Source organism: Urocitellus parryii, chromosome 7 (genome assembly GCF_045843805.1).
Source record: "Urocitellus parryii isolate mUroPar1 chromosome 7, mUroPar1.hap1, whole genome shotgun sequence".
Classification (NCBI taxonomy): Eukaryota; Metazoa; Chordata; class Mammalia; order Rodentia; family Sciuridae; genus Urocitellus; species Urocitellus parryii.
The window spans coordinates 89,873,852-89,901,093 of NC_135537.1; the positions used below are offsets into that span (position 1 = coordinate 89,873,852).

The following is a 27,242-nucleotide window of genomic DNA, read 5'->3' on the forward strand; positions in this document are numbered from 1 at the left end:
GAGAAATGCAAATCAAAACTACCCTAAGATACCATCTCACTCCAGTAAGACTGGCAGCCATTAGGAAGTCAAACAACAATAAGTGCTGGAGAGGATGCGGGGAAAAGGGCACTCTTGTTCATTGCTGGTGGGACTGCAAATTAGTGCAGCCAATTTGGAAAGCAGTATGGAGATTTCTCGGAAAGCTGGGAATGGAACCACCATTCGACCCAGCTATTCCCCTTCTCGGTCTATTCCCTAAAGCCCTAATAAGAGCATGCTACAGGGACACTGCAACATCGATGTTCATAGCAGCTCAATTCACGATAGCAAGACTGTGGAACCAGCCTAGATGCCCTTCAATAGATGAATGGATAAAAAAAATGTGGCATTTATATACTATGGAGTATTATTCTGCATTAAAAAATGACAAAATCATAGAATTTGGAGGGAAATGGATGGCATTAGAGCAGATTATGCTAAGTGAAGCTAGTCAATCTTTAAAAAACAAATACCAAATGACTCCTTTGATATAAGGGGAGTAAACAAGGACAGGGTAGGGACGAAGAGCTTGAGAAGAAGATTTACATTAAACAGGGATGAGAGGTGGGAGGGAAAGGGAGTGAGAAGGGAAATCGCATGGTAATGGAAGGCGATCCTCAGGGTTATACAAAAATGACATATAAGAGGAAAGGAGGGGTAAGACAAGATAATACAAATGGAAGAAATGATTTACAGTAGAAGGGGTAGAGAGAGAAAAGGGGAAGGGAGGGGAGGGGAGGGGAGGGGAGGGGGGATAGTAGAGAATAGGACAGACAGCAGAATACATCAGACAAGAGAAAGGCAATATGTCAATCAATGGAAGGGTAACTGATGTGATACAGCAATCTGTATACGGGGTAAAACTGGGAGTTCATAACCCACTTGAATCAAACTGTGAAATATGATGTATTAAGAACTATGTAATGTTTTGAATGACCAACAATTAAAAAAATAAATAAATAAATAAATAAATAAATAAAGAAAAAAAAAATAAACAAAGCAGGTGAACTAAAAATAGTAAAGTCTTGAAACTTTCCATGTCATTTTTTCATTTCTTTGTAAATATTTACTGACCACATTTTATGTGCCAGTTCTGGTCTAGCTACTCAGGATGCCACAGTGATTAAAACAAGCAGAGATACTCCCCTTGTGATTTCCCAGGCTAGTAGGAAGTCTGATGATAAACAATAAATAACAGAAATCTGAACAGTTGTATAAGGTGATATTTTCAAAAGAAGGCAGAGAAAGGAGGTTTGGAGTATTGACTGACGGGGAGGTTAACGGTTACGAGGCAGGTTGTCAGGAAGGCCTCAGTGAGAAGGGGACATTCAGAGACCTGAAACAGGGAGGAAAGCCTGTCCTCACTGTGTTTAACTGTCCCAACAAGGGTGCTGAATTAAATGCAACTGTGTATTTCATGGGCCTGTAGAGACCAGGGGGCCAACTAGAGAGGGCATTTGGTAAAGGTCTTTTCTTATGCTGTTAAACATTAAACAGTTATTTTGCAGTAGTTTGTATTTCATTACCGTTTATTTAGACCCTTAGTTAAGTACTATATCCACATTGGCCTTGCCTTTTCTTTTTTTTTTTTTTAGGTATTGGGAACTGAATGTGGGGCTTCATGCATGCTAGAAAAGTGGTCTACCTCTGAGCTACATCCCCTGCCAGTTGCTCCTAAGCTGAGTTGAACCATGGGCTATTGAGAGCTGGAAGGACTTAAGAAGCTCTATTATTGCTGCTGTTTCGTTTTGTGGAAGAGGAAGCTGAGGTCTACTGAAGCATTTGGTAGCATAAAGGCCCAAATAGTAGTATTTTCAAAGATGGATGTAATATGGAGGAACTAAATGCATTGTTTCCTTCAGAAATGAAGAACACTTGGAAAATTTCTTCAAACTTTGTAAATGTTTAGTCTGCCTGAACTTTTTATATGGTAGTGTGTTATATAAATTTTAATGAATATTTAAATTTTTATTTAACTATATAAATAATTAAATTTATATTGAAATTATTTAAAATGATAAAGTTTTACTAAATTTATGTTTAATTAAATATACATTTCATAGCAAAATGTCATATCATGTAAAACTTGTCATATACCTATTTTTAGTGTACAATTCAGCAGTGTTAATTTCATTCACATTGTTCTGTTTCCAAAATATTTTCATCACCCCAAATGAACTCTGTACCAGTGAAATAGTAATTCCCCATTTTTCTTACCCATCCAGTCCTGGTAATCTCTAATCTACTTGCTCTCTTGATGAATTTGCCTTTACCAGATGTCTCATAAAAGTGACGCCACATATGTTGTGCTTGGCTTCTTTCACTTGGCATATTGTTTTCAAGGTTCATTCATGCTATAGCACGTATCAGAGTTCCATTCCTTTTTCGGACTGAATAATCTGTTGTATATAAGTAATACATTTTTCAAAACCATTCCTCTATTGACATCCACTTGAATTATTTCTACTATATGACTATGTGCCATGTGTGTGCATGTACACAGGGAGGGGAGGAAATGAGTTGCTGGGTCATATGGTATATCTATAATTTTTGTTTCCTGAGCAGCTACATCATTTTACATTCCAAATGGCAACTGAAAACTTCCTTTTATTCCTCCCAATACTTGTTTTAATCACCATTATTATTATTATTATTATTATTATCATTATTGCTTTGTATATTCGAAGTGCTATCTCATTATGATTTTGATTTGCATTTTCCTAATAATTATTAACATCTTATCATGTTCCTGTTGGTCATTTGTATATCTTCTATGGAGAAATGTCTGTTCAAATTATTCCCCTTTTTAAATTTGGGATTTTTTTGTCTCTTGTTGAGTTGTAGTGATTCTTTATAAAGCATGAGTAGTACACCTTGATCAGATATGTGAATTTCAAATCTTTTCTCCCATTTCTGTGTATTATGCTTTAACTCTCTCAGTAGTGTCTTTTTTTTTTTTTTTTTTTTTGGAATGGGGAGGCCACAATTTATTTAAGTTAAATACATATACGTGACTCCTCATGTATTTCACAAAGTTAGATCATGTTACACATAATATTGTATGACTTCCTTTTTTACTCTAATAATACGAGAGCATGAGTCACATAACCAGGGGATCTGTTCTGAGAAATGCATCCTGGTGCAAACACTGGAGGGTACTTAAACAGACCAAAACAGCTATAACCTCACTAGGCCAAAGACTGCTGTTACATATGTGATGCTTTGTTGACCAGAATGCTGTTATGTGACCCATGGCTGGACCATGATTACCTTTAACTTCTAATGACTACATGGTTTTTGTGTTTTTTTAAATGGCTGCATAATAACATTCCATATTATGAAACTCAGAAATTTCTTAATGCTTCTTCTTTTGGGGAACATTTAGTTTGTTTCCATTATTTTGCTTTTATGAACAGTGGATCAGAGATTCTCGTGTCCTCACATCCTGCACATTTGTCTAGTTATATCCTTAGGATAAATTCTTAGAAGTGAAATTTCTGAATTAAAGGGTATGAGCATTTTAAAAACTTTGGGCATATATAAAGGTTGAGATCCTTTTTTTTTTTTTAATTTATTTATTTATTTATTTATTTTTTTTTTATTGTTGGTCGTTCAAAACATTACATAGTTCCTCATACATCATATTTCACAGTTTGATTCAAATGAGTTATGAACTCCCAATTTTATCCCGTATACAGATTGCTGCATCACATCAGTTACCCTTCCATTGATTGACATATTGCCTTTCTAGTGTCTGATGTATTCTGCTGTCTATATTATTCTCTACTATCCCCCCTCCCCTCCCCTCCCCTCCCCTTTTCTCTCTCTACCCCTTCTACTGTAAATCACTTCTTCCATTTGAATTATCTTGTCTTACCCCTCCTTTCCTCTTATATGTCATTTTGTATAACCCTGAGGATCGCCTTCCATTTCCATGCGATTCCCCTTCTCGTTTCCTTTCCCTCCCACCTCTCAACCCTGTTAATGAAAATCTTCGTCTCAAGCTCTTCGTCCCTACCCTGTCCTTGTTTCCTCCCCTTATATCAGAGGAGTCATTTGGTATTTGTTTTTTAAAGATTGACTAGCTTCACTTAGCATAATCTGCTCTAATGCCATCCATTTCCCTCCAAATTCTATGATTTTGTCATTTTTAAATGCAGAGTAATACTCCATTGTGTATAAATGCCACATTTTTTTAATCCATTCATCTATTGAAGGGCATCTAGGCTGATTCCACAATCTTGCTATCGTGAATTGTGCTGCTATGAACATCGATGTAGCAGTGTCCCTATAGCATGCTCTTATTAGGTCTTTAGGGAATAGACCAAGAAGGGGAATAGCTGGGTCAAATGGTGGTTCCATTCCCAGCTTTCCAAGAAATCTCCATACTGCTTTCCAAATTGGCTGCACCAATTTGCAGTCCCACCAGCAATGAACAAGAGTGCCCTTTTCCCCACATCCTCTCCAGCACTTATTGTTGTTTGACTTCCTAATGGCTGCCAATCTTACTGGAGTGAGATGGTATCTTAGGGTAGTTTTGATTTGCATTTCTCTGACTGCTAGCGATGGTGAGCATTTTTTCATGTACTTATTGATTGATTGTATGTCCTCTTCTGAGAAGTGTCTGTTCAGGTCCTTTGCCCATTTATTGATTGGGTTACTTGTTGTCTTATTGTCTAATTTTTTGAGTTCTTTATATATTCTGGTTATTAGGGCTCTATCTGAAGTGTGTGGAGTAAAGATTTGTTCCCAGGATGTAGGCTCCCTGTTTATCTCTCTTATTGTTTCTTTTGCTGAGAAAAAACTTTTTAGTTTGAGTAAGTCCCATTTGTTGATTCTAGTTGTTAACTCTTGCGCTATGGGTGTCCTATTGAGGAATTTGGAGCCTGCTCCCACAGTATGTAGATCATAACCAACTTTTTCTTCTATCAGATGCCGTGTCTCTGATTTAATATCAAGCTCCTTGATCCATTTTGAGTTAACTTTTGTGCAAGGCGAGAGATAGGGATTCAGATTCATTTTGATGCAAATGGATTTCCAGTTTTCCCAGCACCATTTGTTGAAGATGCTATCCTTCCTCCATTGCATGCTTTTAGCCCCTTTATCAAATATAAGATAGTTGTAGTTTTGTGGATTGGTTACTGTGTCCTCTATTCTATACCATTGGTCCACCCGCCTGTTTTGGTACCAGTACCATGCTGTTTTCGTTACTATTGCTCTGTAGTATAGTTTGAAGTCTGGTATCGCTATACCGCCTGATTCACACTTCCTGCTTAGTATTGTTTTTGCTATTCTGGGTCTTTTATTATTCCATATGAATTTCATGATTCTTTTATCTATTTCTACAAGAAATGCAGCTGGGATTTTGATTGGCATTGCATTGAACTTATAGAGAACTTTTGGTAATATCGCCATTTTGATGATGTTGGATCTGCCTATCCATGAGCAGGGTATATTTTTCCATCTTCTAAGGTCTTCTTCTATGTCTTTCTTTAGGGTTTTGTAATTTTCATTGTATAAATCTTTCACCTCTTTTGTTAGGTTGATTCCCAAGTATTTTATTTTTTTGGGGGATATTGTGAATGGAGTAGTTGTCCTCATTTCCGTTTCAGAGGATTTGTCGCTGATATACAGGAATGCCTTTGATTTATGCGTGTTGATTTTATATCCTGCCACTTTGCTGAATTCATTTATTAGCTCTAATAGCTTCTCTGTAGACCCTTTTGGGTCTGCTAGGTATAGAATCATATCATCTGCAAATAGTGATAATTTAAGTTCTTCTTTTCCAATTTTTATCCCTTTAATTTCTTTCGTCTGTCTAATTGCTCTTGCCAGTGTTTCGAGGACTATGTTGAACAGAAGTGGTGAGAGAGGGCATCCCTGTCTTGTACCAGATCTTAGAGGGAATGCCTTCAATTTTTCTCCATTCAGATCAGTAGTGTCTTTTGACATACAAAAAAAATTTTAATTATGATGAAGTTCAATGTACCTGTTTTTTTCCTTATTCAGTTCTTTATTGGTGCATTATCATTGGCTGTAATTGTTGGATCCTTTGTTACATATTTGTACGTGCACATAATAAAACAACATACTTTTGTTAGTATTGTTCTCCAGTATTTTCCCTTTCTCTCCACTCCTCCTTCCCCTGTTCCCTTTCCTCTTCTCTGCTGTTCTCCCTTCTATTTTCATGAGATCCCTGCCCTGCTCTCCTTTCTTTCCCTTTTTCCTGTCAAACTTTCACATTTGAGAGAAAACATACAACCCTTGACTTTCTGAGTTTGGCTTCTTTTGTTCTGTTTCCCTGTACATGACATATTCTTCTTCATGGCTGAATAAAACTTAATTTTGTATATATACCATATTTTCTTTATCTATTCATCTACTGACAGACACCTAGGATGGTTCCATAATTTAGACCTTGTGAACTATGCTGCATTATCACTTTTGTATGATTTTAATTATTCAGGATAAATATATAAATATGATGATTTTAATAAATATATAATACATACATATATATGTAAGTATATAAATATGATATATAAAATATATAAATATGATGATATTAATTATTCAGGATAAATACCAAGTGTGGTATAGCTAGACCATGGTGGTTTCATTCTGAGTCATTTGAGGAACCTCCATACTGATTTTCATAGTGGCTTTACAAATTTATAATCCCATAAACAGTATAAAAAGTGTTTATTTTCCCTCATATCCCATCCAGTATTATTTTTTATTATTGATGTCTGCCATTTTAACTGTAGAGAGATATATCTTTCTAGTTTTGATTTGCATTTCCCTGACTACTAAAGTAATTTTTTCTTTAGTCGCCTGTACTTTTGGTGTCATATGGAGATTTTTCTCTGTTTTCTTTGAAAGAGTTTTATGGTATTGAGTCTTAGATTTAGCTCTTTTATCCAGTTTGAATTAATTTTTGTGTAATAACATTATTGTTAGCACCATTTATTGAAGAGATTATTCTTTGTCCATCTAATTTTCCTAGTACTTTTGTCAAAAATCAACTGACTCTTGATGTGACGATTTATTTCTGGATCCACCATTTTATTCCATTGTTCCGTTGTTCTTTGTGTCTTTGCTTAAGCTGATACCACACTGCTTTCAGAACTGTGGCTTTGTGGTAAGTTTCCATATTGGGAGGAGTGAGCCTTCCATCTTTGTTCTTCATTTTCAATATCATTTTGGCAATTCAGAGTCTCTTGAAATCCCATGTGAATTTTACGATGGGTTTTTTTCAGTTCAGCAAAGATGCCATTGGTATTTTGATAGGAATTACATTGAATTGGTATATTTCTTCGAATAACATTGCCATCTTAAATCTTCCAGCCCTTGAATACAGAATGTCTGTCTAAAATTAGTATTGTTGTCTTCAGTTTTGTTCAGTAGCATGTTATAGTTTTCTAATTTAAATCCCATTCTTGTGGTTGTACATGACATGGAGTTTCACTGGTGATGTAATTAGAATAAGTTATACTCCAAGTAGGAATAATACGTTAAAATATACCCTATTGTCAAGTGCATGTAAAAAGAACAGCAAATAATAGTTTTCAACATGTAAGTCTTCTTGGTTATATTTATTTCTAAGTACTTTATTCTGTGTTATACTCTTGTAAATGGAATTATTTTCTTAATGTCCTGTTCAGATTGTTCATTGTTGGTGTGTAAAAATGCAACTGATTTTTGTAGGTTTGTTTCATATCCTGTAGCTTTACTGAATTTGTAATTTCAGTTTTTCCATGGATTTCCTAAGGTTTTCTACATATAAGATCATGTCATCTGCAAATAGAGAAAATTTTACTTTTTTCTTTTCAGTTCATTTTCTTCTTTCCTATTTTTTTCTGTTTAAAACTTTCAGTGCTATGTTGAGAGTGACGACAGTGAGCATCCTTGTCTTGTTCTTGGTCATAGGCTTTCCACCATTGAGAATTATGTTGGTGGTGGTTTTTCATACATGACCTTTATCATTTTGAGAAAGTCCTCTTGTTTTTTTTATTTTATCATGAAAGCATGTTACCTTTTTCCAGATGTTTTTACTGCATCAATTGAAATTGATCATATGGGGTTTTTCTTCCCTTTATTCTATTAATGTGTATATTACATTGATTGATTCTCATATTTTGAACCACCCTTACTTGCATTTCTAGAGTAAATCCCATTTGGTCATTGTGTATAATCTTTTCAATATGCTGCTAAATTTGGTTTCCTAGTAATCTAATGAGCATTTTTGCATCTGTGTTCATGAGGGATATTGGCCTGTGGTTTCTTCTAGTGAGTGCCTCTCAAATTATATTTTACTCTATTATCTTTAGTTTTAATTCATCTTCCTTCATTGTCATGCTTCTATCTCTTAAAAAATGGAAGTCTCTACTGGGAATTTTCTTCTTTTTAGTAAGCGAATCAGGAATACACTCTGCCATTTATTAGTATGGTTGAGAATTCAGAAGGCAGAAGAACTGCAGTGTGCTGACTTTAAGGAAACTGAGAAAGCAGCGCTTCAAAATGTTGGTGTTTTAATACCTTTACATTCTCAGCCATAGCACCAAGCATGCAAGAGTCAAATGAAACCTATTTCATCTCTGGAAAAGTGATGAGTTTGAGCTTCTAGGTATAGTCTAGTTTATGTTATGTGCCAAGCAAAGATTTTACACAAGTCTTCAAAAGGTTAAATAGGTCATTGATCAAGAACTGTAGACAAAAGAGTAAACATCCTGCTCAGCTTTTCAGGGGAGAACAGGGGTGATCTTCTCACTTCAGTAGCCTCTCCGAGTAGGCACTAGACATTACATCTCATTTCATTTAAACATGACTCACTTTCCAACTTAGTTATTCTAAACATTAGAAAGGTTAGTGTGAAAAACTGTATTTTCATAGAGAATAATCACTTAATCATAAGACAGTATTTAAAGTTTAACTCTTTTCCCTCAATTACTCACTTCCTGGCACTGACTGGCAACCGTATCATGTGACGATCCTCTGGTTCATCACAGACCTTCAATGGAGGCATGGGGACTGTACCAACCTTGCAGGGCTCCAGTTCTCCGCTGCTTGTGCACATACCTCTTTTCTGTTCATCACCTGGCCATTCTCAGCCCTTTCTTCAGTTGATGGTGTGTCATTTATCCTCATGAAATTGAAGACCAAGGACTTAGGAGGAGGAGGTTTAATAAGTATTTCCGCCCTGACCCAGTGTCTTCCACTGACTGCAGGGCTAGCTTCCCTGTACCTTTGGGGTGTGGTGCTGAGCGGTGGCATGCATGGTGCCCTTTGCTCTTCACCTAACTCCATACCCAGCACAGCCATGCTTCTTCTGGAGATGATCCCTGCTCACAGGATCCCTGTTTTGGATGGAGGAACAAAAAAGAGGCTGTATGCAGAGCCTCTGTACCTTGGGCTGTCCTTTGCTGGTGGCTCTCTCTGCAGTTGTGGAGGCAGGGCCTGGAGAATCGGCTTCTACAAAGAGATACCCATTTAGTTTCTGGGACCAATTTCGCTTCTCTACTTTCACACCAGTGACTTCTTACTGTGCTCATTTCTATTTCCAGTCTCCTCCTCCTCTGCTTTATTTAAACTTTCCCATCTCTGAATTCTTTTCCCACATTCTTTTCCTTCTCCATGTAGGCTGGCCTTCTGAGAAGGATTTTTGGCAACAACAACAACAAAAATTCTTTCATGGGATGCTCCACCCAGTACAGAAGTACCCAACTGCTTCCCATCCTGGCTATTCTGTATGAGTGGTCACCTACAGTTGCCTCTCTACTCAGTCTGATGGCTCTAGTTTATGAGGCTCCTCTAATTTCAGAATGAGGGAAAAGATATTAACTTAAAACCTTGTCAGACCACCAACAAATTACAGCTAATGAGTGCCAGAGACCTGAAAATTATATTTGCCTTGGCCAACAATATCTTTAAATGTCTGTTTATTTATGGCTCACTTTCTCCCATAAAGAATTTAAAGTACCTTATAAAAGTACATATGAGAGGATAAAGTAAATAGTTGACATAATCAAGGCAAAGAGGAAATAAGAGAATTAGAAAATAAAACTGGGATGGAGTCACAGAGAGAATTTTACCCTGAACCCTTTTGCAGTTCTAGAGTTGATCTGCAAGTTTGGCTCTATGCCTCCATGGGACCGAGATAAAAAGTGAATTATTAGGATCATTCATGTAATGCTTGGCATTCTTAATATTAAAAACAGTCTTGTTCAGGAAAAAAAAGGAACCTTTTCTGTACCCACAACCCAAAGTCATTTTCTTAGATCTGAAATAAATTTATTTCCCAGAGACTTTTACCAAGGCCATATGATTTAATAACCTACAGCCTTACCTCGGGAGTTTCTGGGTTTGTCTTAGTAACATAATAGGCCAATGGCACAGAAAAGGCAAGTTAAGATGGGATCAAAACAAAGTATTTTAAAGGTAAAACTTGGTACTGCTTAGCAAATGGACATCATGTCCTTTCTTGCAGCCTCCCATAGTGATTGTCACAAGCAAGTGTTTTGATCAGATTTATTGTGAGAATAAAGGTTGTAGCCAGTAGCAGGAAGATGGACTCCAGATATTCCCTTTTCCAATGAAAGTCTGTTTCACAAACTTTGACACACAAGTTGGTTGGGATTTAAGTGCCTCATGAATTTACACACTCACCTCAGCATCGGGTCCTCTGAGTAGGAGCCAATCTCCTGTCTTTAGAAGAGCGTTTCATCCTCTCTCTCCTGACACCCAGGTGGGACTGAGGCCCCAGAGTCATGCATTTTCCTGGCACATTTCAGCATGGTACTGCCTATCATTCACCTGGGCTAATAAAATAAAAACAGCTCTGGAAAATCTCACTTTGAACAGAATTGTTTCCTAGGGAGCCTTCTGAGAAAAGTAATTGTAAATTGTTGTATAGGTAACTGACTGTTTTTTGGATGGAATTGTTGAATGTTAGCCAATCTGAATAGTGTCTTTAATTTTAGGCTAATTGGTATTAAGCCATTCATTGTGGTAACAGTTAAATGGCAGAATCAACTATCTATTGTGACCATTTCAGATGCAAGAAACTAAAATTGACTATCCAGCATGGTTGCCCACATGCATCTCACAGGGGCCAGCCCCAACTCTTCTGGCAGATGTGTTTTTTAACTGGTGATGCTCCCTCTGCTGACTCTGCCCTGTTCATAAGCTGAGCCACATCTGGTGATAAAGCAGCAGTCTTTCAGCTGTTAATGCTAAGCATTTTGTGATCACCTGCATTTTCCATCTGTGAAATTGAATTTAGCTTTCATCTCCCTCGTCCTTCTTCTCTACCTTTTTATCCTTCTAACCCGTAATTATGAACATTGTGCAAACTTAACTTTTCAGACTACCCACTCCCACCCCGGAGACATCATTCATTCTCATTGTCATGATTTGCAGCTTTGTGCTGTGAGAATGGCACACTCTACCATATGGAAAGTGCTTATTCTTCTTGTTAGTATGTGTCTAAAAATCACATTGTGTGGCTAGTGATGCATGTGATATCGTGTTGGGACTGTTTTCTAGAACTCTTAGGTTTAAATGGGGAGAGAGACTGATCAGGCTGGGAGGTGCTGTTTTAGCACAAGTGTGTACACTGTGATTGTGAGTAGAGTTGAAGATAAACTTAATCCATCCTTGAGGGTCACAGGAAGAATCTCACAGGAGGGCAATATCAGTCTAGCTTTATGGGATAATGGGAAAAGAAACAGATGTAAAGTGTTAGGAAGAAGGACAAGATAAGAAAGACGAAACATGTTATATGAGGATGTTCAGAGGATTGTGTGTAACCTGAGATGATTGCACAGGAGCCTTTGATGCTATACATGGGGTTTATATTTTGTTCCCCAGTCTCATAGTTCTCAACCTGCCATGTGTACATTCCTAGTGAATGTATAAGAGTAAAGGAACTTCTTAATTTTGTCTTCAAAAAAAAAAAAAAGAAATGTAAGCATTTCCATCATTTGGATCATTGCTACTCAAAATGTGGTCCTCAGAATAGTGCTGGTGCACAAGCTATCTGTTTCTAGTTAATGATAGGAAAACCAGAGAAGTTGAGAGTAAGCATTTAGGACCAGAGAGCAATTTTATTTGATATTGCCATGTCATCCAAGCAAAGGATCTTTGATAAGTTAACTGATTGGGTTAGATTATACTCACAGAAAAATTCACACAAAATTTAAATCAAGATATAGACGATTCTCATTATTCTCCAAAGTTTCTTCATCTCTAGCCCTTGCCAGCCACTGATCTGCTGTCTCTAGTTTTGCCTTTTCCAGAATGTCATGTAAATGGAATTCTAGTATATTTAATGTTTGGTACCAGACTGCCTCCTTTCACTAAGTGTAATGCTTTTGACATTATAATGTTATTGTATGTGTGAAAAATATATTTACTTTCATTGCTGGGTAGTATTCCACTAGATGGACATACCACAGTTTCTATATTCACTAGTTGATGAGCACGGGGCTATTATGACTAAAGCTGTGAAGAGCATCTCTGTATTGATCTTTAGGTGCCCTTGTGTTTCCATATTTTAGGTAACAACCTAGGAATGGAATTCCTTTGTTATATGCTAAGCATATATTTAACTCAGAGGTGACTTCTGGGGATGGATGATCTTTGTTGTGAGGGACTATCCTGTGCATTATGGGATGTTTAGTAGTAACTCTGGCCTCTGTTACCTATAGAACAAAATTAATCCTCTTACCCAGTTTTAACAATCAAAAGTGTCTCTAGACTGTTAAATGTCCCCTGGCTGCTAAAATTTCCCTTAGTTAAAAACCGTTTTCCAAAGTGGCTTATCATTTTGCATTCTCACCTAGTAATTTATGAATTCAAATTTTGATGTGTTATATCTTAATTTTTATTCATTTCAATGTTTTTTAATCTCCTTTGTGATTACTCCTTTTACTTATGGTTATTAAGAGATATATTTTTTAATTTCCCAGTATTTTGAATATTTTTCAAATATTTTCTACCATTGATTTCTGATATTTTTCCATTTTGAACACAGAACATTCTTTATAGAATTTCTATATTTTTTAAACATTTGAAATTTGTTGTATTGCCCAGAATATGATCTGTGGTCAGAAGATAATCATGTGCAGTTGAAAATAATGTGAATTCTGTTGTTGACTGGCACATCATGAGCATGATTTTACCTGTTACAAAATTATAAGCCTGGGATGTGTTGGAAGTTTTTTGAAATGTTCCTTGCTAACGATATACTTTTCCCTCTCTCTGTAACTTGGAGCTGAATGCCTGTGTTTCCATTTGTCTTTAGGATTGCCTGGATGTCAACTGATAGCCACAGGTACTAGTCTATAGCTTACTATTCAGGCTTTCCCCACCCTGTGTAATTTAATCTTATGGCTCCTTGAGTGAATAGAGATTTGTGAAAAAAATTATCCTTTAGAAAAATGCCAAATACAAAGTAAAAACAAGAACAAAATGCTAAATGTGGCTTGCTGTGAGATCATTCTCTGACCCACAGTCCACAAACATCTGCTTGAAGCAGTGTGGAGATTCATGCTATAGGGAGCAAATTGGTGGCACTCTCAGAGATGGGCTGGATGAGGAGACAGGGTGAACTCCTTGGATTGAGTGAAAGACTTTTGTTAAAGACACGTCCACAGTGACAGTAGGACTCAAATTAAGGGAGGCCTTGGAGAGACTTCTGAGATATCATTTAAAGGTCTGTGCCTGCTACGAGTGGTATGTGAAGTAAAACTTCACTCCCAGCCTGCTGCCTTGGGTGACTAGGTGGGTGATGATCCATTCACCAAGCTGGAGAAATAAAATGAAGGGCAGTGGTTCATGTGGTGACAGGGGATTAGGTAGCCTTGACTTAAGATGGTTTGATTTCTAGGATGAGCAATGTTGTGAATAATAGTGGGCGACCTGGCCTTTGGAGAGACGAAAGAATATTATGACACAAATGAGGTGGTATAATATGGTATATTGATCTTATTTTAAGCTTGAAACTCCTGATCTCTCTCCTGTTTGAAACCTTACCTAATTTTTTATTTGCAATATTTTCAGACCAAGAAAAGTAGAACCTGTGGCTACAGTGTAGTTTTAGCTTTACCATAATGGGAAATTATAACTTGGTCACAAATTCAGACAGCACACAATAGCGATGGCATGTCTCTCCTCCACAGTGCCCAGAGCCTCATCTGGGGAGATTTACACAATCGGGGTGGTTCCCAACTGGGGCTGGAATCCTCCTAAGTCTTCTCTTACGTGTCTGCTAATGGTGCTGAGGCAACTTGAAGACTAAGTTCCCCCTTCTGTGCTCCTACACAAGTCCTCTTCATGTTGCTGAGCTTTCTAAGAGACTAGTGGTGGATTTCCAAGAGAATCTTTGGAGGGAGAAATCCTGACTGAGAGGAAATGTCACAGCAAGATCATTAAAAAAAAAAAAAAACAGCAGGAGGTAATTGCATGACTTTTCTCATGTAATCTCAGAAGTCACATCTTATCTCTTCCCCCTTATCTCTTGATTGAAGTATCTCAGCCCACTAGGATTGAAGATGAGGGGTATTGGGGAATTTGCTCGAGTTTTTGGAAATCCATGTAAATAGCAGCATTAATTTTCCATGCTTAGAATGTATTGGCTCCTCTGTAGGGAGAAATACCAAAACAGGCTATAAGTGGAACATCAGAATCCATTTTTATTAATCATAGTCTTTCCTGGAAGCCTGACACCAATGAAAGGGATTATTTGTTGTTTTAAAACCTGTTAGGAAAAAGAATAAACAGAAAAGAAATCACCACATTTTATGTAGTCATTAAGATTTCTATTACAGGTTTAGAATCCCTAATCAGAAATCCAGAACACTCCAAAATTCAAAATACTTTTTGTTCCAGAGCATTTCTGATAAGGAAAAATAAACCTATACCTGAAAAATTTCTCATCACTTTTTATATATAAAGCCACATATTGTAAAGCCTTTCACCTTTTGTCTTCATGTGCCCTGTTCTCTCCCACCCACCCCCAAATAAAAAACAGATGCTGCTTTTAGTATTTGAAATCATTCAGAAGGTGTTACAATAATATTCCATTATTCATTTAACCAATTTCCTATGAATAAACATTTGGGTTGTGTGCACTCTTTTGCTATTATAAACAGTATTTCAATAAATCACATTGTAAATTCACAATTTTTCATGAATAGTATACTATTCATGAAAAATTGTGAATTTACAATTCAATTTAGAAGTTCAAGTAATATGTGATAGTATACATTTTGAATTTTGATAACTAGTGCTATGTTATATTCCTTGGGTCAAAAAATTAAAAACCCACATGTATCCTACCAGCAATGTGTAAGAGTGCTTTGCTACCAAGTGTGTGATCATTTTTTTTTTTATTTTTTGCCCCCCTGGTAAGTAAAAACTGATAACTTGATTCAATTGTATCTTGCATTTATCTTAAGTGAAGTATTCATTTGTTTAAGAATCATTTTTTTCTTTCCTTGCCTGTGAATATCTTCATATTCTTTTCCCATTTTTAAATTTATTGTTCTTTATTTTAACCTACTTTTAACAGATCTCCACTACTTTTATTTTTGTTTTGAGGAATGGGGAAAGAAATGAGGGTGCTGCATAAAAAGAGCAGATAACATGAAATATGAAATAAAACTAAATCCCCTAGATCTGCTGCTCATTCAGCTATAGATAGTGGTCTCTAGATGGTTGGTTTTGTCTAACATTTGAAGATGAAGTGTAAATGATTCAATTACAAAGTAACATAAATACTCCCACCTCTTTTTGTTGTTGTTGTTTATTTTTTACTTGAAAACACTTAACTAGTACAGAAAATGTTTTAGAAATTGTTGGTCGAAGGATACAAAATTTCAGTTAGGAAAAAGGAATAAACTTGAGATCTATTGTACAACATGATAATTCTAGCTAATAACTATGTATTGCCTACTTGAAAATTGCCAAGACTAGATTTTAAGTGTTTTCATCACAAAAAAAGTTTATGAAGCAATCAATGATTGTTGATTCATTTTAGAAATTCCACAGTATATACTTATATCAAAACATCATGTTCTACATCACAAATAAATATCTCATAATAGTTCTTATTTGTGAATTTTAAAAATAAGCAGTTGTTTTTGAACTACTACTCATAGTGACCCATGAGCATCACATTTTTTAATTTTCATCTTATGACTTTCATTTGTACCTGTATTAAGTAGTAATATCATAGTAAATATTTATTTTATCATAGAAGTGTTCATATTCCCTTATACTCTGTGATTTAATAAACATCTATATAGTTATTTTATGTATTTTAATATAACAATATTTTAATGTACTATAATATTTAAACAGTTTTCTAATTTTGGACACTTAGAATGTTTTCATTCTTCTAAGTAATACTGCTCCAAATATCTTTATTTATCTTTCTGCTTTTGTTAATTCCTTGGGATAAATCTCCCCCTAAAATCTTAGAATAAAGTATGTGAGCATTTTTGTGGATCTTTGGTCTGTTGCTACATTGTTCTCTAAATGGTTATAAAGAATAGAATGCATAACCAGAAACAAGTGAGAATACTGGAACCAAGTCCCTCACCAGGTTCAGGAATATCATTTCTCGAAAAAATCCTTCCAGTGGTATAAAATGTTGGTGTTGTGTTAATTTTCGTATCTTCAGTTGGTCATCAGCCTCTCTAAGGTTTTCAGGCATCACTATGAATTACTCTATTTTCCCTCTACCATCAGCTCCTTTCTAGGCAGGGGTCACTTGGTCAGGAACTCTGGCTGCAGCATTCTTCTGGTTAAACAGACCCTTCCCTGTCCCCCTTCTGGATGATTGTTTGTCCTGGGAACACAGGTAGCCAGCCACGCAGTTTTCTTCATACACACTCTCCCTCTGACTGAGGCCCTACTCTCTCTGTATCATTTCTTGTGGCATTTTGAATACTTTTTATTCACTGATCCTTGAAACAAATCCTCTGTTTAAAGGCTCACATTTCTTTCTGATTTCTCTTATCCTTGTCATTTGTGAATGATGGTGGTGGCAGCAATAACCAGAGCACATCAGCTCCTCTCTGTCTCCTCCTCAGAGTGTCAGCTGCCCAGCCTTGCCCTCGCTGTCTCTTCACCCCCCCAGCCTTCCTAGGCTGCACCTGTCCCTTTACTGTTGGAACTCTGCCATTTTCTGTCACCTTTCTCCACGTTTCCTATCTGATTTGTTTTTTCTTCACTCCCCACCCCTGCCTCAAGAACAAATTATCTCCTAAATGGCTTATAACAACACAAATGTACTATCCATTTCCTTGCTTCAGGACTCTGGATGTGGACTGGTGTGGTCCCCCAGTGTGTGGTCTCTCCAGGTTGAAATCAGAAATGTTAGGGCTATATTCTCAAGCTCCGGGTCTTCTCAGCCTAGCAGACTGAGGAGGATGTGTTCTTCATGATTATGGGAGTGCGGTTCCCATGTGTCTCACTGGCTTTGGTGTGCCTCTCAGCTCCTTAGGGACTCCCCGAGGTCCTGGGCACATGTTTCCTCAGAGCATGGCCACTCACCTCCTCATAGCCAGCAGGGGAAACCTCTCTCCAATCTGCCAAGGTGGAGAGAGTCATACAAGTCACATAAGACAAACTAATGACTGGGGTGGGACCCTGTCCTTCTCATGGGTCAGTTACAATCAAAGGAAGAGGTTTCCACGGGGCTGTGCATGAGAGGTAGGAATCTCGGGAGCCACTTCAGTCTGCCTCAGGAGCCTGCTTTATGTCTGTTTGGAATTTTTTCATTTCATGAGCTCATTTTCCAAGGTCTTTTAGAAGTATGAACTGCTCCTGTCTCCTTTCTTACACTCGACCACCCTGTCTTTTGTCTTATACTCTGATTCATACATGTGAAATGCACTGTTAGAATTCATGGTACTGACAGAATCTGACCCGCTTGCTTCCATTTGGGGTAATTGACACTAGATAGGCATTTCACCATGGCTTCCTTGCCCTCTGCACATGGTTGGAGGAGCTCTTACTACCAGGACACATGGTGTTTTTAATAAAGTTGAAGATTTTGATGGCCTGACACACACTTTCTGAATGTTCACAGTCCAGTGTGGCCTGTTTTGCACATATGGCCCTATCTGTAGCCAGTTCGGGAGAAGCCTATCTTTTCCTTCTCTTATGTAACTGACACCTAGAAGGCTACATGTTTAAATCAGTGCAGATAAAGACTACAGAAAAAGCATAATTCATAGGTGAGAATGCAGGTTTCAAAGAGCCTGAACTTTCTTCAGAAATGAAAGAAAATATTATTGTCCATGTGGCTCCATAGTGCTTTCATGAGGGCAGTAAGGATCATAAGGACAGAAAGGAAGGAAAAGTAAGATGGGGTGCCTTCCATCATGGCTCTGCAGGGCGCTGCTGCCTATAGGCCTCAGGCAGGGTTCCTGATAATTATGGGGAGGAGTGTTTACCGGCCCAATCTTCATACTTCCCTAAACAGCCCTTTTATTTTCTTTCCTAATTATAGCTGGTGCTCAAGATCGAATCGGCTGGGCTTTTGGCCTCGGGTTAGAAAGACTGGCCATGATCCTCTATGACATCCCTGATATCCGCCTCTTCTGGAGTGAGGACGAGCGCTTCCTGAAGCAGTTCCGCATCTCGGACATTAATCAGAAGGTGAAGTTCCAGGTGAGATGACTTGCAAGAATTAAGTCAATGATAATAAAAATGGTTGTCAAGGATTGAGAGAATCTGCTACTTGAAAACGGCTGAACTTTAAAATAATGTGAATTTAAAAATAGGTTAAATAGAGGTCCATAAATACTCATGAGGTTCATAAACCTTCTGAAATTATATGCAGGAAAAGAGAGATTTATCAATCTTATTAGTTTAAACAGAGAAAAACAATTTTGGGCTTTGTTCCTGACCATTTTGTCATTGTGAAGTACCCATCTTTATCAATGATGATATTTTTCTCTTAAAGTTTACCTTTCCTGAAACTAAAGTAGACACACTGGTTTATGATTAGTGTTTAAAATGACATCTTTTTTTTCATATAACTTTCATCCTTTGTCTTTATATTAAAATTATGTTTCTTATGAATAGCATAGAATTGGGTCCATTTTTTAAACCCAGATTTAAAGTCTCTATCTTCTAATTGAAATGTAAATAAAAAGTGTGTTTCTTATTAGCAGCATAGAATTGGGTCCTTTTTTTTAAACCCAAGTCTCTTATCTTATAATTAGAATGCTAAATACACTTAGATTTACTCTAATTGTTTATATAATTTGGATTAATTCTATCATCTTTTTATTTCTTTCTCAATTTCCCCATTTATTCTTTATTTGTTTACTCCTATGTTTGGAAATTGAGCTTTATTTTTTTTTTGTTTTTGTCTTCTGTTTTATTTCCTCTGTTGCTATTTAGTTTTGCCACTTCAAATGATTTTAAGTGGTTACTCTAGATTATAGTATGCATAATTAATTTGTCACACTTTACCTTAGATAAATATTACACAACCTGATGAAATATTTAACAACCTTCTTATAATGTAATTTTATTTACCTCTTTTTTATATTATTGTCATACTTTATTTTCCCACAACTCATAATCCCATTATGCATTGTTATATTTGTTTCAAATAGTCAGTTTTCTTTTGAAGAAATTAAAACTATATTGTTTCACATTTCCCTTGTTGTTTACTTTCTGTAGATCTTGGTTATTTTCTGTGATCATTTCCCTTAGCAGCTTTTGTTAGTCTGGAAACAACTAGAAATGATTTTGTTTCACCTTCATTTTTTAGGTGTATTTTTATGAGTAAAGGTGTCTACATGGTCAAATCCCCCCTCCCTTCAATTCTGTTGGACATGTGATTTTCTTGCCTTTCTTTTTTGACTCTTGTTTTGAGCAGTTTGAACTATGTCTGATTTTCTGTTATCCTGCTTGGGGGTTCATTGTGTTGGGTTTCTGTCTTCAACTATTTTGGAAACTTCTCATATATCTTCTCTTCTAACAATGCTACTCCCTGTAACAAGGGCCCTCTTTCCTCCGGTGCCCGTTAACAGAGACCTCATTTCCTTCACAGCCATCACGAGCAGGGCTTTGACCTCTGCATTTCCCTGTCAGTTTTTTATGATGAGTTATATCTGTCTTTCTCAGATATGTAAGTTTTCTCTACCATGCTTCTCACTTCCTCCTTACCTGGTCAGAGTCTTTACCATTCATTTCTACAACAGTGTGTTCAGTACAAACTAACCTTTTATATCAAAATGCTCTGTCCATTAACTGGTTCCAAGACCATGTTCATGTTTTTTTAAGTATTTGTAACAAGTAGTAGCTTACTTCCAGATACCAAAATATGTATTGGTTTCCTATTGCTGCTATGACAAATCACTACAAACTCAGTCCAAAGTCAGTCCAACTGGCCTAAAGGGAAGGTGTCAGCAGAGCTGGGGGAAGCTCTGGGGGAGGCCTGCTTCCTTGCCTCCTCAGGCTCTAGAGGCTGTCCTCATCCTTGACCCATGGCCACACATCACATTGCATTGTTACCCTTCCATTTCCCTCTTGGGATCTTATCACCTTGTTTTTGTTTTTTTTTAATTTTTGCCTCTTTTTTATAAGGAGTTTTGTGCTTACATGAAGCCCAGCAAGATCATTCAGGATAATCTCTCCATCCCAAGATTCTTTCTAAATCACTTCTGTGGAGACCTTTTTTAATATAAGGTAAAATGTTCACAGATTCCAGGGGTTCAGACATCTTGGAGGAGGCATTATTTAGCCTGTCCCTTTTTCCTTTTTATATTCAGAAGCACATGGCCAGCTGCTCACCTTTAGACCTAACACAGTGGTTTTCTTGTTTGGGATAAGTAATACAGTCAGTAGTAATATGTTAGCAATTTTTAACTGTTTCAGAGAGTGATTATCTATATATAGATTCAGACTCATTCTGTCACTTAATGCACTTGACCTTAGGCAGTACTCTTCACAGAGGATAGGAGAGGAAACCTGAGGGAAAGGCCTCTTAGCAACTGTGAGCTGTGGTTTCTCTGGCCAAGAAACTCTGGAAGCCCCTGTTGTATAGGAGGCAGAAGTTTCTCTTTGTTCATCTCCCCCTTGGGCCCTCCTAAATTATGCTTCAGACTCTCTTGGTCTCTGTGGTGTCTTCTTCTGGGGTCTCTAAGCTCATCCAGCTGTGAGTGCACTCTTTTGGGTGCTAGGAGCAGTTTCTCTGGAGTACCCTGAGGCCTTATTTCTGTGATTTTTTTTTATGAATGCCTGAAAACCATTGTTTAGATCTAGTAAGTAGGATCCTCAAGTTGTTATGTGATTTTAATTTTTGATTCTTATTTTACATATTTTGAGTTAAGGGCTTTGCCAATTCTGGCCCTCTCTGGCCCACCTGGATCAGTGCTTGAGATAAGTGGATGAACAGTTTGGTTGTTTTTTCCTACAAGTGTCATCTTGCTCCATACAAGAGATCATTGTCCACCACTTAAGTTCCCATACTGTGCTCATTGATGTGTGTGTGCCTTCATTCATGTACTCCAGCCAATTCCTCTAAAGCCACATTTGCAATTTCAAGGCACTGACCTTAGTATTCAATTAGTGCAACTTTTGTTAATTGTTTAAGAGTTCCTTAAAGAGTCCAGAATTATAAATTTAATATTTTGCCCCACACAGAGTAATGTTGTTGAAAATTGCTCAACATTGTACATTTTACTTTCATAGTTTACTTAAAATCATTAATTACCTGTCCATAGTGGCTTACAAATAATTCAGTAATATTGCCTATAATCTTTTCTCCCAGTCGCGAGCTTTTCCTGGCTTTCTTCTCTGGCCACAGGCCATCTTATTCCTAACCTGGATGCTGTCTCAAACACTTGTTACTGCAACTGCAGTGGTGGAGAACAAGTGAGTGAGTGCAAACTCTCACCCCACATGTAATCACGCTTAGTCGTTAGCACTCATTTTGGCCTTCATGATCACTCTGTTACAAGATCTTCTCAGCAATCCTCTGAGTTTAGCTGCTATTCTTCTTTCCATTTTACAGGTGAGGAACCTTGCAGGGTAGTCATCTCACTAGCAGCATTAGCACAGTATATTGTTCACTCAGAGCTTCAAGAAGGCATTTCCTGAAGTTTAACCTGACTTAACATTCATAGGTTGACCTGGCATGCCTGAAAATCCAGCTGCTCAGGAGCCTGAGGCAGGAGAATCAGAAGTTCAAAGTCAGCCTCAGCAATTTTGTGAGGCCCTAAGCAACTTATGGAGACCTTTCTCAAAAAAAAAAGGTGGGAGGTTGGGGGAGCTGGCTCAGTGATCAAGCACACCTGGGTTCAAACCCTGGTTTTTTAAAAAAAAAAATCATAGGTAGGTTATTCAGAGCCAAAGGATTTGTTTTCCAACAAATCCAATAATTGGTGTAGAACTTAGAGAAAAATTAAGCATTGAGTTTAAATGGCCTACTTTATGAATTTATTAGCAGCTACATATATTAATGTCTTTCAAACTTTAATATGCTGATGGATTTTATAAAAATGCAGATTCTAAGTCAGTTTATTTTGAGTGGAGCCAGAGATTCTACATTTAAGATTCCCTCCTTAACCATTCCTCCTTTCTTTCCTTTTTGTGTTTGCCCAGGTGAGGGAACTGTGTGAGTAAATTTAGTTTAAATGCACATTTAAAAGAATATGCTGAAGTCAGAGATTTGCTTGCACCCTTTAGAATTAGAACCAGGGGTGATTTCACAAGAAATTGAAAGGGCAAAGAATTCAGTCGGCATCCATAGGACAGTGCCTATGAAAGGTTCTGGTATCAACTCAGTCATCTCAGAGGTCAGCCATGCCTAGATGTCCAGGGGAAACTGTCAAAGCTGACCAGTGCTCTTTCTATGGCAACAAGCACTGTGAGAACTGGGAGCTTGTTAAGGCCAAAGCTAAATCTTTTCCTTTTACTTATTCCTTCTGGCAATTACAATTCAATAAGGCATTCATCTATACAGTAATCTATTGAGACTTTATGATATTTGCCACTTGTTGAATCCTATGTGTAATTCATTAAGATAAATTTGTTGCTTGTGCTAAAGCTTTTATGGACTGCAATTGATAGAGTAGATATGATAAGCCCATTTTGTGGATGATGAAACTGAGTCTGGGCACCAAGAAGTAATTATACAAAACAATACTAGTAAGTGACAGGGCAATGATTTTTATGAAAGCTAACTCCAGAGAGCTCCCAATGTTGAACTAGTAAACTCTGTTATTGCCTATACCAAGTATGCTAGATGCTAGAGTCAGTAAAGTGAAATGGGCAGTTCCTGACTTCAAGTTGTTTGTAATCTAGAGGAGGAAACTTTATTGAGACAGTTATAATATTAAAAAAATGGTGGTGCTATATATAGGTGAATGTAGAATTTCACTGATACTGACCAATGAATGTGGAGGTCAAAAATTTCTTCCTCTTTATTTTAATCCTGTTTTGCTAGTTAATTCTCGAAATCCTTCTCTGTCCCTCCAGAATTGTATTAGAGCTTGAGCCTGTGATTACTACCTAATCTCTCTGGCTTGGAATAGCTCCTGGATCTGGTTTTGCTGTCATTATCATAAATGGTGCTAGCTAGAGACAGTGCAGGATTTTACAGTGTTTCCTCATTATGTTCCCATAAAAATCCAGCTGTGAGAATCCCATTGGTTTCGTTGTATCACATTGAAATTAATAGATCTCAAACTTTTGAAATTATTTCCACGTGCACTTTTCCCACCTCACCAAGTTTTATATATACATGTACATTAAGTATTATCTTTTGCTGAAAAAAAAATATGTTTACCCCAGAAGAAACTAATAGGAAGGTACAGGGAAAGAAATGAGAAGATGACCAACCATAGGACCTTTTATATGTTCAGTGAGCATTATTTTCTTCGTAAACGAGGAGAGACACAGTGATAGGAGAACAGATGGGTTTGTATCGGGAATCCTCATATGGGTATGTAGGCATTTATAACAGAGCCTAGCACATCTTGATTAATGCCTATTAACTCTTACTTATATTTTCACCAACACCAGTATTATACCACCATGACTGCTACAAAATAGGTACTGTTCTGCTGGTGGCGGCCACTGTCCTATCTTTTATTATCCTGCCCTTGAAAATGTTATTTATTTATTTAGTGCTAGGTATTGAACACAGGGATGCTTTACCACTGAGTTACATCCCTAGTTCTTTTTATTTTTTTTTTATTTTGAGACAGGGTCTTGCTAAGTTGCTGGATGGGCCTGAATTTGTGACCCTCCTGCCTCAGCCTCTAAAGTCACTGGAATTACAGGTATGTGCCACCATAACTGGCCATAATTTATTTTTAATTAGTTAACAGTAAACTTTATAACACTTATCAAATTTTGAATTATCAAACCTTCTCTTACAGTTTACATTTCTTCATAATAAAATATACCATTTGAACATTTTTTCTCTTGAGGGATTATAAGTGGTAAACCCTTTTTGTTCTTTGTATATTTGAAAATATCTTTGTTTTGCCCTCATTATTTTTCCTTTTTGTAAAATTTTATTTTATTTTATGTTTCGTTTTGTTGGTGCTTGGGGTTTGTCTTAGGATCTCATTTATGCTCTGCACTGAGCTACACTCCAAGCCCTGTTACTCTTGTTGAATGATAATTTTGCATGGCATAAAATTCTTGACACAGTCATTTTTTCTTAGCTTTGAAGATACGACTTCAGGCCTTTGTTCTAGAAAAGTCTGATCTTCATCAATAGTAGTTTCTTTGTAGATAATAATGCCTTTTGCCTTAGGTAAAGTTTAAAGCTTTCTCTTCACATTTGATGTCCTCCAATTTTAATTTGATGCATCTTCGTATAGATTCATCTTTATCCTGCTGAGTATTTGAAAATTACTTTTGTTCCAGAGATTTGTATATTTGCTAAATTATAGAGAAATCTGAGTTATTAGTGCTCCTTGATTAATGCTTTTCCTCTATTCCCACCATTATCTTTTTCTGTTTCTCCTATAGTTGTATACTGGAGTTTTTTGAGCAAAATGAGTTCATACTCTGATTATGGACTTAATTGGTTTGTTTTTTCATATTATGATTTTTTGTATTTAAAATCTGTGTTTTCAAGATCGTTTGAGCTCATGTTCATACCCCTCTCCCATTTTTGCTCATTCAGTCTGTCATCTTTTCTACCAGCTTTGTATGGCCTCTACTTGCCCTTCATGTGCCCCATTGAGAACTGGTCATTTAGATACATGCTAGAGAGCCTGCCTCTTCATTATATGGTTACCAAGTCAATACGGGTTTGGCTCAGTACTTGATCAAGAGTATAGCGTGTTTCTTTTTCTGTAGTCCCACAGCATCCCACAAAGAAGAAGGTGATTCAGAGCATGAACTCACAGGAGCATTATCACAGGAAGCTGGAATGAGACCCTGAGGAGGAAGTTTCCTTAACATTTATGCTTTAGTCAGCTTTTTCATTGCTGTGAACAAAATACCCAACAAGAACAACTTAGAGGAGGAAATATTTGTTTGGTGCTCAAGGTATCAGTTGTCTCAGTCCATAGATGACCAACTCTGTTGCTCTGGGGGCCCAGGCTCATTTCTATTTTAGTCAGTCTTTGATCACTGTGTCCAAAATACCCAACAAGAACAACTTAAAGAAGGAAAAGTTTATTTTGGCCCATGGTATCAGAGGTTCAGTCCATGGTGAGCTGAGTCCCTTGTTCTGGGCCCAATGTAAGGCAGGACATCACGGCAGAAGGGTCCAGTGGAAGAAAGCTGATAAGCTCATGGTGGGGTTGGAAAGCAGAGGGAAGAAAGGGGGAAGATGAACCTTTCCAGAGCACACCCCCAGTGACCTGTCTCCTCTAGCCATACCCCTCCTGCCTTCAATGACCACAGTCAGTCCATTCCAGTTTGAATTAGGTTAGGCTACAACTCTCACAGTCCAATCAGTTCACCTCTGAATAGTACCTCATTAACACAGGCTCTTTTCATCCTGTAGAATTGGAACTTGTATCCATTATATCCCCAGCCCCTGTAAACCAACCTTTTACTTTCTGTCTATGAATTTGACTCCTCTTGATGCCTCATATAGGAAACTCAGACAGTATTTGACTCAGTGCAACTGATTTGACTTAGCATAATGTCCTCAAAATTCATCTGTGTTGCAATGGTGTCAGAATTTCTTTCCTATTTAAGGCTGAATAATTTTCCATTGTTTACCACATTTTGTTTATTGACTTGTCTGTCACTGATACTCTGGAATGCTGCTATTAGCATGGATATACAAATATCACCTTTTTATTTTTTAACACAAAAATTATACATATTTATGGGTACTATGTGATGATTATACCTATATGCATGTGTAATGTTCAAATCGGGTAAGTATCTCTCCAAACATTTATTTTATTGTGGTGAAATGCAGATATCTCTTTGAATCTATGCTTTTCATTCTTTTGGTATACTTAGAAGTAAAGCCTATGATAATTCTATTTTTATACCATTTTACATTCTTGCTAAGAGCACAAGGATTTTACTTTCCCCCACATCCTCTTCAAAACTTATTTTCTGTTTCTTTTTTATAATAGCTATCCTTGTAGGTGTGAAATAAGATCTCCTTGTGGTTTAGATTTGTATTTCTCTAATGATTAGTGATGTTGGAAATGTTTTCATATCCTTGTTAGCCGTTTGTCTATCTTCGTTGGAGAAATGTCTATTCAGGGCCTTTGCCCATTGTTTTAATAGAGTTGTTTGTTTTTCATTGTTTTTATATATTTATAAGGAAGTCATTTGCAGATTTTGCCATTGTATTGCTAGAAATAAATTACTGGCAATACTGAAAACGTGGTCATCTGTTTAGAAACTCTATGTAGCACATTTAGAATATTACTGGCTAAAAGGTGATTGCTGTTATTTGTATGTGATTTTTGTGGTCCATTTTTTATTATCCATTTTCTAAATAAATATCTATTTATTCTGTACAGCCTAGTATCATCACCCCACATCCTATATGTTAAGATTCTTGAGGTTCTGATGGAGTAGGAAAGAGTTGATTTTAGCATTTTTTAAAAATTTTGCATATATTTGTGCTGGAGATGTAGACCAGTAGTGGAGTACTTGCCTAGTATGCACAAAGCCATGGGTTCGATCCCCAGCACCACCCTTAAAAAAATAAATTAGGCATATGTTTAATCACACATGTGACACTCTAACCAGAT

The 27,242-nt window shown here is 37.0% G+C and overlaps 1 protein-coding gene across 1 annotated transcript in view; it reads left to right on the forward strand.

Moving 5' to 3' along the window:
* Positions 1–17,687: 17,687 nt before the first annotated feature.
* Positions 17,688–27,242, forward strand: part of LOC144256030 (phenylalanine--tRNA ligase, mitochondrial-like) — a 49,131-nt gene continuing 39,576 nt past the window's right edge. The window contains exons 1-2 of the mRNA XM_077801202.1: positions 17,688–17,739; positions 18,542–18,702. Coding sequence (XP_077657328.1) covers positions 17,688–17,739; positions 18,542–18,702 — 213 coding nt within the window. The remainder of the gene's footprint in view (positions 17,740–18,541; positions 18,703–27,242) is intronic.